Source organism: Lates calcarifer, linkage group LG4, assembly GCF_001640805.2.
Source record: "Lates calcarifer isolate ASB-BC8 linkage group LG4, TLL_Latcal_v3, whole genome shotgun sequence".
Lineage (NCBI taxonomy): Eukaryota > Metazoa > Chordata > Actinopteri > Centropomidae > Lates > Lates calcarifer.
The window spans coordinates 16,408,571-16,425,876 of NC_066836.1; the positions used below are offsets into that span (position 1 = coordinate 16,408,571).

At 38.6% G+C, this 17,306-nt stretch overlaps 2 protein-coding genes across 2 annotated transcripts; one reads left to right on the forward strand and one right to left on the reverse strand.

Moving 5' to 3' along the window:
- Positions 1-5,518: 5,518 nt before the first annotated feature.
- rps28 (ribosomal protein S28) lies at positions 5,519-8,238 on the reverse strand. The gene is made up of 4 exons (XM_018677081.2): positions 8,120-8,238; positions 7,772-7,819; positions 6,645-6,767; positions 5,519-5,642 (listed from the first exon to the last, which is right to left on the reverse strand). The coding sequence occupies exons 1-3, from the start codon at positions 8,156-8,158 to the stop codon at positions 6,645-6,647; spliced, it is 210 nt and encodes a 69-aa protein (XP_018532597.1). The 5' UTR covers positions 8,159-8,238; the 3' UTR covers positions 5,519-5,642.
- Positions 8,239-9,180: 942 nt separating this feature from the next.
- si:rp71-39b20.4 (potassium voltage-gated channel subfamily V member 2) lies at positions 9,181-15,828 on the forward strand. The gene is made up of 4 exons (XM_018677077.2): positions 9,181-10,123; positions 10,257-10,890; positions 11,875-12,000; positions 13,672-15,828. The coding sequence occupies exons 1-4, from the start codon at positions 9,585-9,587 to the stop codon at positions 13,987-13,989; spliced, it is 1,617 nt and encodes a 538-aa protein (XP_018532593.1). The 5' UTR covers positions 9,181-9,584; the 3' UTR covers positions 13,990-15,828.
- The last annotated feature ends 1,478 nt before the right edge of the window (positions 15,829-17,306 follow it).

Consider the following 17,306-nt stretch of genomic DNA (forward strand, 5'->3'; position numbering starts at 1 on the left):
TTGCTGACATAAAAGTAAATCAAGAATGTCCAAGCTGTGTTTGGCTTTTTGTTGTCATCATTCAAGCTGTCTTCTCTTCATTTTACCCTTTTTTGTTCCTGCGGCACACTGCTCTTGCACAAATATACAAATATATGAGTTTCTTTTTATTCCTTTTTTCAAAGATATTTGTCTCAAAATGTTTCTCGTCTCATTAGTTGAGTGTCCTAGATATAATGTGCTCTTATTTCCTGGACATAACAGATTAGAGAAATTACAGCCCTGTGCTTTTGCAAACAGGTAAACATGATTAGCATGTTTTTTTCAGTGAGAGGTGTGCTATGCATGCCAAGTTTGTAATCTTTAGCTTTCCATTTCAGCCTTTTTTCATTTCTAAAGCTCCCCTCATTGCTGAGCCTTATTAGACCAGCCTCGCCTTCTGCAATCAAAGACAAGAAACAAGTATAGTCTGTTGAGATGCAGGGTGTACTAAAGTTCATTGATCAGCAGGGTTGGAGCTTGTGAGAAACCAGCAGAGGGAGAGAAAGAGAGGGGCAGGGAATGTCTTCTAGTTACCTCTGGGGTGATTGTCTTCTTGTCCCGCCTGCGTCCTATGGGCCCCATTTGTAAAATTTTGGGGCAGTGACCCAGGTCATAGCTGGGATCAGAGTGTGTAAATCAGAGGCCCCTCTCCCCCCGGAGGCTCCATGACCTCCCTGCTGCACATCCTGTTAACCAGCATGGGAGGAACAAAGCCCCAAAGCCTCCTGCCAAGTTCCTCCAATTCCAGCAAGCCTCTCCACACCGGCATGACAAGATGATCTCCAGTTTGAACTGTACAGTGCATTTGCTACAGGCATAATAATCTGTGCAGAATTTTAAATAGTTGCCATATCCAAAGCGTGTCTTTCTGGTTCACTGATTCTGTCTGTCAAGTGCCAGCATGCTCTACTTGGTCTTGCATTTCTTACTTACCTAATGAACAGGTGCAAGGATTTAATATGTGGCTTGGTGTAAGTTTTCCTCTTTGGTTTCTCGTCACTTGTTAATGTACAGTGCATTTGTTACAGGCATAATAATCTGTGCAGAATTTTAAATAGTTGCCATATCCAAAGGTAATTTCTAATATTTGTGAGAGCACTGTCAATATATATTTACTCAAGTACTACACTAAATTTGATACTAGAATATTTCCATTTTATGGTCCTTTATACTTACACTGTTGAACTTTTTACTGACTTGTAATAAGGAAAATGTCTGTCCTTACACTATGTAACTCTGGTGAGCAGGCACACAAGCAGGTAGTGATAGTCTGCAGCTCAAACTGCCAGTAGTAATGCTGAGCTGTAGCACAGTTAAAAAGACTCTGACTCTGATCAAGCAATTGACAGGCTTTGGTGTCTGTACAGCGTCCTGTACCTAACTATCACTTGTGGCTGCAGAGGCCACCGTGCTCAGCAAAAGTTACATGGTTTTACTAACTGTCACTCTTCTTTTAGCTCTGTTATGTTCTCCACCAACTCCTGAAGGAAATATCTGGCTCCTTAGCTGCTAAATGCTCTGCTGTGTTCACTAGCTAGCTGCTACCTGCGTCTGCCTGCTGTTTGGTGCTGAGCAGGTAGTGTACAGTGGATTTTTTTTAAAGCTGTTTTGATCTATTTTTCAAACTCACTGTAGATATTCGAAGATTTTGAGATTTAGAGACCAGATTTTCAAAAGGAGTTTAGGAACATTGTTTTAAGAATTTAAATATGGGCCCTGATTAGCTGCTTTGAGAGTTGTTGTTCAGGTAAGATCATGTCTGAAAATCTTAAATGAGCTCTGGACCTACATGGGCACATAACACGTCATGTGTGGTATGATTAAATGAAATCAAACTTATTTATGCCCTTATTTTAGTCTAATTTTAAAAAGCATGAACATTTCATAGCAACACTTCTGCAGCTCTGGGGACAATGTCCTTGAAATTTGTACGTCTGGCTTAATGTTACAGATCACTGATACTGCCTACAGACAGACAGACAGACAGACATGTCCACTGCTGCTGTTTTTCCCCAGTTGAGTTAGACCTTGATGACATGCAGACAAACAGGGAGTGGCCTTGGGATAGAGAGAGGGAAAGGGAGGGAGGGAGAGACAGGGGCGGAGATGATGAGATGGTAAACACATGCCACCCTTATGTCTGGATGAGTGGGTGAAGTAGCGAGACGGAGAGGTGTTGAATGATGATGAGAGCGGGGTAAGGAGACACCAGGTTGTTTTCAAGCAGAGAGCTGTTGTTGACTGTGAAGCCTGCTGAAAACACATACTCAGAATCTTTCCCTTCTTTTTTTACTCTCTCTCTTTCTCTTATTTTCTGCCTGTCAGGTGAAAATGAGAATGAAGCCATGTGCAGGTCCTTGTCAAACTTTCTGGCTTTGTGATTATCACTCAGATCCAGGGTGTGGGATCTGTAAAACTGTTTTCTCATTTGCCTCGGGGGCAACTTGTTCATTTGTTAAAGCTCACAAATGAACCATAGCATCGGCATTGGTTTTCTGCAAGATTTATACTGTTAAGCCAAATTTATACCCTAATTTCTGACTTGATTTGTAGAATTAGTCAGATTAAAAAGCACTTTTTCTATCCCTCTCTTGCCCCAATCACTGTCGTAGCGTCTCTTTCTGGTTCATTGATTCTGTCGGTCAAGTGCCAGCATGCTCTACTTGATCTTGCATCTCTTACTTACTTAATGAATAGGTGCCAGGATTTAATATGTGGCTTGGTGTAAGTTTTCCTCTTTGGTTTCTCGTCACTTGTTGATGCCTTCCTGGTTGAAACCGCAGTGAAGTTTACAAGCCTCAGTAATTGCTGCAGCTGCAGTCCTGTGTACTGTGGAATATGTAATGGTAAATTATTTGCACTGTGAGAGGAACATGGGTACACCTGTGTTTTGGTTTTGGCACAGATATGCTGTAACCTAGATGTCTATTTTAACTTTGACTTTGTTATTGATTTGAAAGGATTACAATCACTCGCTTAATAAAGTATTTCTAATGGACTGACTTGTTAAAGGTATAATACGCTGGATTTTTCAGCTGCTGTTTGTAAACACACTAAAGTTGGCCACTTCTCCTCAGCTCAACACGTGAGAGAGAGCAATGCTGGTCAAGTGAGGTACAGAGTGAATGAGGAGAGGGAGTGGTGATAGTGAGAACAAAGCAGTGAATCAGAGAAACAAAACATTATTTTCTGATTGTTTCACAGTGGTTACATTCTGAAGTGCAAATAAACACACCCACAACTCCATACAACCCTGGGGGTGCCACACTGAATGAAAGCAACCTCGCCTTCCTTCTACCGGGTCATATGTGATCACTGAGAGGGATTATGTTTGATTTGTGTTTTTGGAAAATCCTGCATGTTATATCATTGATGACCATAGAATGCTGCTTTACAGTACGAGATACCTTTTCAAGGCGTTGTTTTTGTTTTTACAAATATCAAGGCAGTATGCTATAGTACAGCTGCACCAGCTTTACATCAGCTAAAGTACCTTCACTTTTCCACACAACCAGGTCAGTTGGAAACCTTGTGCAAAGTAGGTCAAAGTGAGAATGGAAAATGTGAGACCATTAAACCTACAGTATGCATACATACATACAGCAGGCAGAGCCTCAACACAACACATAACTCAAACTGATCCACTTTCCTGTTCAAACAACCGCTGTGTTCCTTCATGAACCTCAAGCTGGAATTCATCCAAAAACCTTCATACTGAAAAACAACTGTCACATAAACATTTTAAATATAAAGAATTAATATGTGGGAATATTTTTTGGCGATTTCTCGATTCCTATAGTGCATTGATTTGCAGTCTCTCTGTTCCTCTGGTAATATTTCATATTTCAGACATTTCATTTCATACATTTATTTATAGGGGCTGTTAGTGCAAAAGTAGAATGGGTTTCAAGTTATTTCATCCCCAGCACTTAAACAAATAATGCTAAGCCAGGATCATAAGCACCAATGAAAAGGTTTGGACACTGTATAGTTTACTGTTGGAGTTAAAAGCAGATTAAGGAGGCAGAAGAAAGAAAAAAACTGCATGAATTGTGGTAGTAAAGAACAGGAAAAAAAATGTTCAGACTTCATCTCATTTTGTGGTTCACTCATTTGTACACAATTTTTAAAAGATTTATTTTAAATTTCATCCAAAAATAAAGTAAATTGAATCCCAGTGAGTCTTAAAACATGCTCAGATACACTTTGGTTATAATCAATCCCATGAAATAGAAATGCAAGCATGTCTGAGATTGTGTTTCTTCATCATCATCACCATGGATTCAACCTCAATCTTTGATGCTGAAGCCACGAATTCATTCAGCCAGCAGAAAAGTGGTTTCAGACAAGTGGTGGTTCCACACTGTGGGCAGAAAATGTCTGAAGTTAAGAAATACAGGCGTGGATTTCTCTTTTTTTGACTTTTGGATGTGAGAAGGAAATGTGTCTTTGACTCCAGAATACATTGGTTAGAAACATACAAATACTCAAGACTTTAGAGTATAAATAGATTGTAAACATGCATACTTGTGTGTTAGCAAGCAGTCATATATGTTTAACAAATATAACTTTTGTGATTTATATTATGCTCTTAAGCAGAAAAGTATATCAGTTCCAGTCATTCATGTACCATTATGCCTTCTGGGCCAAACTTTTTGAGTTTTGTGTTTAAAAATATGTAAAAGATAAAAAGAAATATTTATATTTCAAAGTTAAATAAGGTAGAGCTCCTTTAGTTAGTTCTAAAACAAAGATGGCCTTGAAATTACTCATCAGTATTGCTTCATGACAAGATTGGGTGAAGTGAGCATTTGATGGTTTGAAGTCACAGGTACAAATTTTCTGAAATAGAGTAATGCTGCCCTCTGCTGGAGAGTATGTAAACTGCACAACTTCAATCTAACAGTAAAAATGTACTTTTCTGTGAATAAACCACATTAATATGTCACCTGCATTTGTGGAAATAAATCAGCAAACAATATCAAGTCACCTAACCTGTGCTCACAGCAGAACTGGCTACTATCAACTTGTCCTTGTGACATTTGGTCATTTAAAAATAATCTACTCCAGTTTCAGTGGGCAGTGAAGTTATAGTGTTGTTTATATTAGTGATGCTTGCAGCAAGATGACACTATTAACAAGATAAAATTAACTGTGGTTGATACTTTCTAGGGAACATCATTAACTTATTTTATTCTGCAGGTGTCTTACTGTTTCTCTTAAAGCAAGTCTCTAGATTTCAGCTCTGCTACAGAATATACAGAATTTACCTTAGTAGAGTTAGATACTTTGTCTTAAGAGTTCATTTACATGTCTGTTTCCAAGCTTGTTGCCTGTATATCTTAACCACTACTGACAAACATCCAGAAAAACTTGGGAACAAAACTGAGCACTTGCATCAGACAAAAGTTAGTTGGCTGTTGCAGCCTCTAGAAATGTCATTGAGGGAAAAAAAAAACTTAACATCCATTATAAAATAAACACAGGAGTTCAACACTTTCATCGATAACCAAATTTATTTCAAAACATCTGAACAAGTGAGATGGAGGCCATTGCTAAAGAAACTGATGGTGTCTTCTGCTTCACGGCGCTGGATCTTCACCTCACAGCTTCAGCGGGCACTGCAAAGACAAGAGATCAGTCACACATCTCAAAAAGATCCACACCAAGTCAACCAACAAGAACCAAATGTTTTTTCCAAAGCTTCTGTATAAACAGCATACTAGCAACAAATGATTTATTGTCATGATTTCTCATTTTGGTCAAGTTTGTAACTGAACATCAAATCAGATTCAGTGAATCAGTGAATGAACGAGTTTCTCTGCCAAGTCCTGAGATCAGCACAGAGGACAACAGAACTAACTCTATACACTGACATGGCTAAAATACATGTCCAACAGTCACTGAAATACAAATGAATATTCGAAAACACTTTTTTCATGGTAGGCCATGGACTGGTTAGTTGCATCACGACAATGCATTTTAATGTGCAGCCACCAACAGCACCACCCCAGATGCTTCGACTTGCACTCAGCAATGTGTTTCAGCTCCAAGTATCTGCAGAGTTTAAACCATTTACTTCAGTGGTAGACGACCCTGTGTCATCAAGGGCAAACGATGGAGTGGGTCAGAAATACACAGTACAACACACAATAGAGTTCAAAGGCCCAGCAGTAATCTTATCGTTGTGAAGCTCTGTTCACTTTTTGTAGACAAAGAGCTTTTAAATAAAAATATATGGTAGTATAAGGCTGCTGTGTTTTTTGTGCTGCACTGCATTAAAAGCTGTAATGTTTTGCCCACTTCCATTTACATACATGGAAGATAAAATGCAGCCCAATACAACTATTATTATACCTACTGATCAAACTTTGATCATATATCATTTGATTTACTGTAAGATGTTACCATCATAATGTCTCTTGTGGTCACTGCACTGTGATTAATTAAACATATGTATTACAGGTCATCTGAGCTCAAAGCTACATCTTCAAATGGCTGGTAGGTTTATAATATACAAAGTTTAATGGTGTCAACTGACATCATTTAACTGGGACCATTACAAACTCAAACATTTATAAGTGAATGGGTTGACAGACACGGATAAGTTCATGTCCCCTCACCTATCGCAGCCTCCTGGCTTCTCTTTCAGACTCCAGAAGTGTCAGCACATCTCCTTCTCTGACTGGGCCCTTCACGTTCCTGATGATGGAGCGGTTGCTGTCGTCCATGAACTCAACACGGACCTGCAGGTACACAGAATGACATTAAACACAAGTAAAGCCTGTCACAGGTTAAAATCTGACAAATCATGGTCCACTCTGATGCTAACCACAGGTGCTGACTTAGCTACAACTTAACATGCACCCACCAATAACTGTGGGAAATTATAGCAATCACATTTATGAATGTGCTGAGCTAAAATGAGGTGGCTACAATCTTTTTTACTGTTTATCAGTGACTAATTGAAAATGCATTGTCAGTTGCAGTCTCATTAATGTGACATTCAAGGCAGAATAACTTTCAGTGACAACATTTCTTTACCACAGTGAAGAGCTTGGGCCCAGTGAGAGCTCAACTATAACTTGCGTTAAAAGTTTGTCTTTAAGGCAAGTGGAACACAGACAGGAATACAAGGCAGAGTTTTTGCAGGATTCACCAAGTTAAACTTTGGCCTTAAAGACATTTTAAGATCACACAGACTAACAAGCATACTGACTATACTAAGAAAGATATCACTGAAAACCAGTAGGGATGTTATGGTCTGTGTTTTTTTTTTTTTTGTTTGTTTGTTTTTTTAACCAAATGCACAAATTTACAGATTTTTATGTCCGTTTATTTACACTCTTTTCCAGTTCTGTAAAATAATTCATCATAATTCCATAACTCAATTATTACACAATCTGGATAACACCATAAATGGATTTAAAGTCCTGAACAACGATACTGGAGAATATCCAGCAACGTCTTTTGCTAAAGCCACACACAAACACATTTTCTGACATGACTGTCCACAGCATGTTAGAAAATGTGAAGACCATAGTAAAAATGACAATTAGCTCACCTGCAGATAGCCTGCAAGAAAATGACATACATTCCGAAAAATGCTAACTAAATACTAAGATGTTCTAGGGATATACTATACTTCTCTTAATATGTAGCTATTGGGTATAAACCATAAAAAAGAATAAAGAAAACGCAGACCGAACAGCTACAGCGTCGACTCTAGACATTAGCCACGTTAGCATACCTGTGTACATTGTCCCTGGGAGCCGGTTCTTCCGAGCACCTTAACGACCTGAAAAGAAAACATACGAAAGATGAACATTGCAGGCTTTGAAATAAAGGTTTTCCGAAATGCCACAAACAGTCAAGACTAGTCTGCACTAAAAGGCGGTGAAGCAGCGAATACAGCGGCATGGACAGGCCTCCATGATGGAAGCACGATAGCCGACCAGCCGCGCGCTACTACGAGTTAAAATTAGCTTAAAAGTGCATCTAGCTTCAATTTTTTAGCACCGCGTTAGACGTTGATTATTTCTATAGCCGTCTATCCATCTGATTGTGTTTATTTTCATCGTTTTAAATATTTTCTTACTCTTGCGAGCTTGATCGGTTGCACGCGGCTGGCGTCCATGTTGTCGGGTTAGACCAGAAAGGAAGTCACGTGGTGCACGGACGGTAGATATCCCGACTGTAATATTCTAGGTTATTAAAAATGGCCTACTTAAAATAAATTATAATTAAATTAAATTAAATAGAAATAGGTTAAACTCGTCACATGGATAAATGCAGCGGAATATTTTAGATTTAAAAACAATTTTAAATTTTATTTTACATTCCTGCTTCCTTTTCCGCTAGACTGGGAAATACCATTCAGCAAACTACCCATGAATGGTTCATACCACTATTTTCTGTGAGTGTACATTAAATTCACCTTACAAATTGAAGTAATAAACCCAGATAAATTGTCTCTGCTGGGTTTTTCCCACTATTGTTCATATATCCATGCAATTTATTGTTGTTTTGTGTCGTATATTGAAGTCTGTCTGTAAATACTTTCATAGTTCATTTTACAGTTCTTTGGTGTGTATAAAACAAACCAGAGTCTCCACAATACATAGACTACTCGGAAAATCCAGTAGGCTACATGCACATTAGGCTGTACTGGACAAAAGTCTGAGCATGTTTCCTCATGGATCGTAGTCAATCTATGTTCCAAGGGTTTGGATAAAATACATATTTCAGTGTATCTATATTTATTTTTGCACGATAGCAGCATTTTTTTTTGTCAATTTCACATAGTGATTCAGTGACCTGGATCATATTTTGACCCATGTGTATTTCCTTATTCAGTATCATGTGTTTCCATGTGTTTCTTTATTCAGTATCATATTATAAAACTGGACATTATTGTGACTCGGCTTGAATAAATAATTTATACTATTTAATTATTGCAAAGAGAGTAATGCCAAGCAGATATTTGATAATGAAAAAGAAAATGAAAAGATACACTTGTGGAAACAGAAGAAAACAAACAAACAAATAAAAGGATTATACCAAATACAATATTAAAAAATACAAATCACATCTTATTTTAACTGTTCAGCACAAGTGCAGAACGGTTAGTGGAGCTAGCTTGTGTAATCTACCTGTACCATTATGAAATCCCCGAGAGAAAGCTTTTCACAGCCTTGTTAGCAATGCAACACAGCCATCACATCATTCCCTCAGCTCCTCTCTCAGAACTCAAAGCCTTAAATCACAAGACTAATCCTTGTGAACAGTATTTTTAACTTGGGTTTGGACAGAAAGAACAGCAATAGGATTAGAGAATCAGTGAAGAGGCTGAAACCCTAACTCATGCAGTTGATCTTCTTCCACGCTGAGAGACAAGCACGGGACTTCTTTCTTTATTTTATTTCAATCTGAAACCAGGATTTTTCATAGGACTACATCTTTACTTGAATGGAGATCTTGTGGAATATTGTTGTTTTTTTTCTGACTTGATCTGAACTCTGCACCCAACAGTTTTCTTGATTTTCTTCTAAGGAGCTATTACCATGGAGAATATAAAGCCAAAGTTGAAAGTGCTGAAAAAGCGACGCTCCAGTCTTTTTGCGACCATTAAACGGGAAATTAGTTTTTCACAAAGCATTGAAGATCAAGAGAGTGAATTCCCTTTTTCACAGGACAGCTCTGTGAAACCATGGACGTCTATGGACAACCTTGATGCTCCTGATGAGAAAAAAAGTACAACAAAAGCTCAGAAAAGAGATGCACCAAATCCAAGGCAATCAAACATTGTCAACCTCAATGTGGGCGGAAAGGTGTTTCATATCCCGAAACATTTGGTCCTTCGACACCCAAAAACCAGGATTGGTATCCTTGCCCTCTGTGATGATCCAGTCAAGCGTCTGACGCTCTGTGATGATTACAATGTTCAGAACAATGAATTCTTTTTTGACAGGGACCCCATGTTTTTCCACTACATATTCCACTTTTATTGCAGTAATGTCCTGTGGGTGATGGATAGTCTTTGCCCTGTCAACTTTGAGGAAGAGATGTCATTTTGGGGGTTGAAGCTGAAGGACACTCCAAGGTGTGCTGCAGATACTCGATAGCCTACTCATTATGTGTTTGTGTAGCTTAGTCTGTTATGGTGTATTTTAAGCATGATTTAGAAAACTAGGTCTTGTAATAATTGTTAGTAAATCTCCTCTTCCTCTACTAAGGTGCTGCCGTATTCTGTTTGAGGAGAAACTGGATGACATCAGAGACCAACTGAAGGTCAACAAGGAGCTGATTGATGAGATTAAACCTCACCAGGATGACGAGGGATACCAGACCATGTTTCTTGGAAACTTTCGGAAGGCCCTGTGGGACTTGATGGAGAATCCCTACTCTTCGCTGTCAGCCAAAGCTTTTGCTGTGTTTTCCAGTCTCTTTGTGCTTATCTCTATTGTTTCTATGACAATGAATACAGTGAAAGAACTCAGGGAGTACAAACTCGCGGGCAAAACCTACATGGAGTGGGTAGAGATTAGCTCCATCCTTTTCTTCACCTTGGAGTATTTTTTGCGGCTGGTCACCACATCAAACATCAAACATTTTGTGAAGAGTGCCCTCAACTTTGTTGATGTGGTGGCAGTTATGCCCTACTTCATCCAGATCCTTTTTGAGGCATTTGTTATAGATTCAGAAGATGTCAGTGCACAGGAAGATTTGAAGGCCATGGCAAGAGTTAGTAAAGTCAGCAAGGTACTCAAGGTTGTCAAGCTGATGCGCATCTTCCGAATCTTGAAGCTTGCCCGTCATTCAACAGGCATGAGAGCATTTGGTTTCACCATCCGCCAGTGCTCTGAGCAAGTATGTTGTACATACATGTTGTGGACATCTTTCATTGTGGGAACATGCACATAACTCCCATTGAGTTATATATATAGAGCTATAATCAGTACATTATATGACACTGGATCACAAAACTAACTGTACATGAAAGTGGTCACTTGTCTCATTGTTTTGATCTTCTGACTCATAACATGTCACTGTTACTGTTAAACCACTCTCAGTAGTGTTGTTTTCAGCTGCAGAAGAAAAAGCTGCCATAAACCAACTGTATGCAACCTGCCCAGGTCTAAATGGCAGACAGACAAATTTAGCAGCTAGCTGAGGCACATAGTGGAACATTCAGCAAGAAAAAACCCAGATATTTCCCTCATTTGGTGAAGACCAAAAACCAGTGATACACTTGCCAGAAACATGACTCCTTCTGTTGCTCCATATCTGCTGGATGTGTACTGTAACTAATCAAAATTTGCCATAACATGTTTATTTTGGATATTTCCCTGTCTGCAAGAGACAAAAAAAATCAGCAAATTAGCATGGAAACGTTTGTTTAATGTACCATTATGTCAGAAGTTAAGCTCAGCATAAAACATTTTAAAATCTTGCTCTTTCAGGAGTTCAAGATGCTCTTTTTCTTTTTCTTTTCTTTTGTCCAACTTACTATTCTTCTCCCCTCAGTGCTGCCACCTGTGGTGAGACAGATATAACACATCTCACACAAGGTTCCTCTGTATAGGAAAAATTCTTAACTTTATCCAGATAAGAGCATATGTCATTCTTAATTCAATAGTTTTTGGCAACTACTGTGCATTTAGACCATTTCTACTAAAAATACTATTAAAACATTCTGTGGCACACAGAATACATTTAATATGTATTCTAGGTAGGTCATAACAAAGCTTAAAATTGTCATTTGACCTTATTGGTGGCTTTATCACTACAGTATACTATTTCCAAATATGAATGGGCACTACTGTTGACATATTCTTCTGTCTTTATTATTAGGTATGCTGTCTTTTTCTATTCATTGCCATGGGCATCTTCACCTTCTCTGCTCTGATGCACTCTGTGGAGGTGGATCAGCCCGGGACACCATTCAGCAGCATACCAGATGCCTGGTGGTGGGCAGCGGTGAGTAGGATGAACTTCAAACTCCAGACAGACTTTGCCTAAATGAAAAATACTAGGAGTTTATTGCAATAGAGCCTTTTATTTTATTTTATTTTATTTTATTTTTTACAAAACCTGGTATTTTAGTGACTTTGCAGTGAACTTGACTGGATCCAAATATTGTTATAACATTTCTTACATTTTTCCTTGACCTTGAACATGTAATGGGTTGAGTTAAATGGGGTCAAGCAAAAATGGAGGCAACAAAATCCAACTGAAGTTGCATTTGACTACATATTCATGTGTAGCCAGGTGAGACCTGACTTGCCCTTCATCTTTTTATTATTAATGAAGGTAGAAATGGTGTCTCCAGCTTTTAGAAGATTCACTGAGCTCTTATAGCTGCTACTCAGATTCTTCCGGATCAATTAACTCGGTTGTGAACCTTGCTAAGCTGTTCCCCTTGACTTTGAAGAGACTGAAGAGAAGCTCAGTGGGGGTGTGTCAGTATGATCAAGCAGTGCAGTGCATTTCAGGTGTCAAGGCTTAAGCCTACCGGGATTTGTGCTGCCTGCCTAGTCAGACCAAGACAAAGGTGCACAGGGCAGGGCAGAGTCATGGTCTGTGCTATTTTTGTGAATCTACCAAGCAATATATTTATGATAAGACTGTATTTTAAGACTCACTGTACAGTCTCTTTTTGTAAATGAATGGTTGGCTAAACTCACTTTGATGTAAATCTCTCAAGCAGAATATAAGCAAAATAAGACATTTGCATTCTAATGATGGCACATGATTATTAGCACATGTGTCAGTATGACAATGACACACCAAATGAGAATTATGTTCATGGTTGCAGATGTCCTGCTCTTTGACATAAATTTTTGAACAGCAGGGTCAACACGGTAACCAAATGTGTTACCTCCTCCTATGTTAATTGTTTTAGGGGTTTCACACTGTATGATCACATGCTCACCACCAAAGTAAAGGTTTAGAAGTGAATGTGGAGATAACAGTCTCTTTTATATGAAATGTCATGGATGGGTGCTAGAACAAAGTTGACACACAAGTATTATAGAAGCTCCACTAATATTTTGCATTCTATTTCTCCTTATAGCTAAATGATAGAAATAGCTAAAATAAAAATGAGGCAAACATAGGTAAAGATAAGGAGTCATCTTGTCTCAGATTTGTTGTGAATTTTACAAAATTTTACTTTCTTTGTTTTAATGTCCTATCAGGCCTCAGTGTTATTGTACATCACCAGCCTGTTTCTCTGTGTTTCTTTCACTCTCATTGAAGGACATTTGGTTTTTACTTATCTGGTGGCAGCTGTTAACTCTATGTGTCTAATCCTCCATAATACGGTGTAATGCGTCTCATTTGTGGCCAGACACAGTGATTGCATTCGAGATACAGAGAGTGTTGCAGCACATTCCTGAAGGTTTATTTGATCCTACTTGTTCTGAACTTGCAACACATAAAACGATCATTAAAAGAAACATTTTAAGTATTGAATTCTCAGAAAGCCATGGCTAGAGGGTGTTTTGGGTCAGGGTGAAAAGGACCGTAGGGATTAGCCCTCTCTCTTCAGAGAAAAATAAGGGAAATCTGCCATTCTGCCCTGCTGTGGTAAAAGAGAGTACAGATCATGTATGTAAGATGGCTCACCTTACTCTTTTCTTCCTACAGGTGAGCATCTCTACTGTTGGCTATGGAGATGTTGTCCCTATCTCCTATCTTGGCCGCTGTGTGGCATTTGGCTGCATCTCATTTGGCATCATCCTCAATGGCATGCCTATTTCCATTCTGTTCAACAAGTTCTCCGACTACTACGCCAAGCTGAAGGAACAGGAATACCAATTTTCAAACACAGAACGCACCTTCCAGCTCAGGAAACGTCTGAGGCGCAAGTTTGATAAATGCTTTGAACCCCAGCCGGAGGACTCCGATGATGAGATCCACTATCGGCCCAGTGGGATGCAAACCATCCATGAGATCGAGGATTGAGAGAAGCTGCCTGGTCAAAAACTTGCTAACCCTAAATGGCCTTACCACCCATGGGTCTAGAAAGTGCAAGACCCCATCTGCCTCCCACTCTGAGCCTGTGTGATTCAAGATAAACAATCTAAGGGTGGGGAAATGGAGGCAGCAGCTGAGATAAGCTTTAAGCCTTGGCTTTACAGTAGGTGCTGTTTGCATGCTATGGGTGATGACTCCTCTGTCATCGACAAGATTCTCCTGCTGGACAGCTTGTTATCTATTTCCAAGAATAGCTGCAACTAATTGAACGACTAACTGAAATAGATGTTTGACACAAAGAGGTCAAGTAGTAACATTATTAACAAAACAATGTTACACTGATCACTCTGAAGGGAGCAGGATGCTGTGAAGAACTCTTTTTATTGGAAGTGCTATTAATGAACGAACGTGGACATCTGCATAGTCTTACATTTTACTTTCCATTTCTTATTCTCCTTTGGCCAATAGCTGGTCAAACATCATGTTGGACTGTAGTCATTGTCTTCCACTTTTTCAATGTACAACCAGTGCAAACCTCTCAGATTTACCCTACATGCACCAGAGAAAAATTCAGCGTCATCACTGCAAAGCTCTTCCATGTGCCATGCATCATGCATTAGCAAAGTGGCATTCTTTTGAAAAGCACACCTTTTTTTCTGTCAAGTCACTCTGCATCTCAACTGTACCTAAGTGGGAGGAGAAGCCCAGCGGGTGTGTGTCAGTAGCGATCAAGAGCATGAGAGTAATTTTGTTGTCAAGGATTACCAGGATTTGCACTTGCACCTCCTGCCTGGTCAGACAAGGGCAAAAGTCAATCATGTCCTGGGCTATTTTGGTCCGCACAGAGAATCTGATCAGGTGCACACAGTTGGGTCCTATTTAAGTGATTACAAGCCACTTTAATGAATGATAGTCTCTTGAGCAGGAAAATTGATATGAGAGACAATGGTGATTATAACCCTGCAGGGAGTGAGAACTGAGCTCCATGTTCTTGGACTGTAGAAGTCAGGATCAAGCGTGGCCCAGTCCTGTTGTATAAACTGTCCCTGCACTGTGCTACTAGCTGTGTTAAGGTCTTTGCCTAAGATCATTAAACCAGTTCCTGCCCTGACTTGACACCAGTTCAGACCAAAGGTACAGTAAGCAAATGTATTATGTCTTCCCAGACATTTGTTGTTATGACTACTAACTTAATGCTTTGGACAAAGACAGTAGTCTTTGTTTCAAAAAAAAAAAAAAAAAAAAAAAAAAAAAAAGATTTAATAGTAAGTCTGCTCAAGACTGTTTGGTCCTCTGTTTAGTGCACTGGTTTTAAAAGAATGAATTTGTAATGGTTGTGACTTGTCTCAGCCCCTTCCACACCCACTGAGGGTGTGACCCTCTTTTCAACTGTGCTGAAGATGTGTTTTGCCTCTGGTCATGACAAAACAGCTCCTCTGAATTACAAAAGGAGAGCACTATTAGACAGTATTAGACCCTAATTCCACCTATGTGAAACATAATTAGGGACAGTATTGTATGTCCAATGAATTATTGAATGAATTTTCAGTATATCATAATGAGTGCTTCCTTGTTTTCATTTGAGTTTTCTGCAAGTATGGAAATTGTGGCTGAGGTTTAACAATTTTTCCATTAATGGCAGATGTAACAATTAGTGACAATTTCTGTTTACATTTGACTGACGCTGACACAGCAGAAGCCTAAAGATTTCAAAGGTTTTCATCAGAATCACTGAGTGACATCTGTCGATCAGTTTTATGAACAGTTGCAGCTGTATGAAGGTGATAAAATTGTATTGGTTATGAAAGTGCAAACAAAAGGTGACAAAGAAAGATATTACAGTATTTATATGTACTAATTTTTTTCTTGTTATTCAATTTAATTTCACTTCACTTTCAGAATTTAAAATCTATATATTACTCACTGACTGTAATAAATACTGTAAAATATGTAATTATTTTTCTTTATAATGACTAAAAAACAACAAAACAAAACAAAATAACGTATTAATGCTACACAGGTTGGAAACTGCACAGATTTTATCCTGTATTGAAATAGATACTTCTCAATACCTATCAAAAGTGAAAAAAATGATTTTTTGCTAAATTAAAAAGAAAGTTAATTAAAGTTAATTAATTATTATTTCCTTTTAAACAAAGACTTGAAGTCTATGTCTATTAACAGATGCTTGTCTCATTCGTCTGAGGGATGGTGCTTCCTGTCTAATAGTATTACAGGATAAGGTTATGGGAGAGATGCCAGTGGTTTAATAGTGTCGTCAGTATCAATTAAAACTCAAGAGCACTGAATGACTTTGGCTGTCTCATGTGACTCAGGCAGGACTGAGTGGACCGGAATAGATGCAGTCAAAAGGGACATCAGGGAAAGGTCTGTAAGACTGATGCAGATAGACAGGCAGACAGATATTCATATAGAATATCAGAGAACAGATGAAGCACAACAATTTGACAAAAACTAATGCATATAAAAAGCTGTATAATAGATATCTAAGATATATATCAATTGTATATAATATTTCATTCACCTGCAGTATATAGTATATAAAGGCTGCCGGCATGTTTGCACTATTAATTGAAATGAGGTTGTTAGAGCAGGCGTACTGTCATGTATATATGTCATCCACCAGAAATGGCGCAGAGGAGAGGAGGCATCAGACAGAAAATTGGAAAAACTGACCTTTCCTTTCATTCCAGAAAGGTATGGATGGTTTTGCATCTAAAATATGGAGGGCCTGAAGTACAAAACAAAACAACATTTGGAAGAAGAAATTAGTCAAAGCCAAAACACAGTGATGTTTCAGAAATCAAATCAAGGAAACAGAAATCACTGATGTAGCACACTGATGTATCAGTGCACATCTGTAGAAAATATCTGGGTGAACTACTTTGATTATTATGCTATTAATAAACAGCATAATTTTTAACCCCCTTCTACAAGATATAAATGATAGGAATCAGTGAGGTGAAAGAAATCAGACAGTTAAGACTGACATTTTCAACTCTATATCCTGCTCTCAGCACAACAACTGAGAGGAATAAACCAATCAGCACTTACCAGTGATATCGTCATTTGAGGTCAAAATGCCAAGCATAGCCAGAAGTACATTTAAGACATTAAAGTGCCACCTTTCATGTTTTTCATCAGCGCTGGAAATATGAAACAGTCATCTCTGTCATGTTTATACAACTACAGTATGGCCTGAGGTGACCATGTGTGAATAGTTGCATCAATATCCTTGACATCTTTTTGCCAGTCGCACTCTGTTCCAATTAGCTCCCATCCCT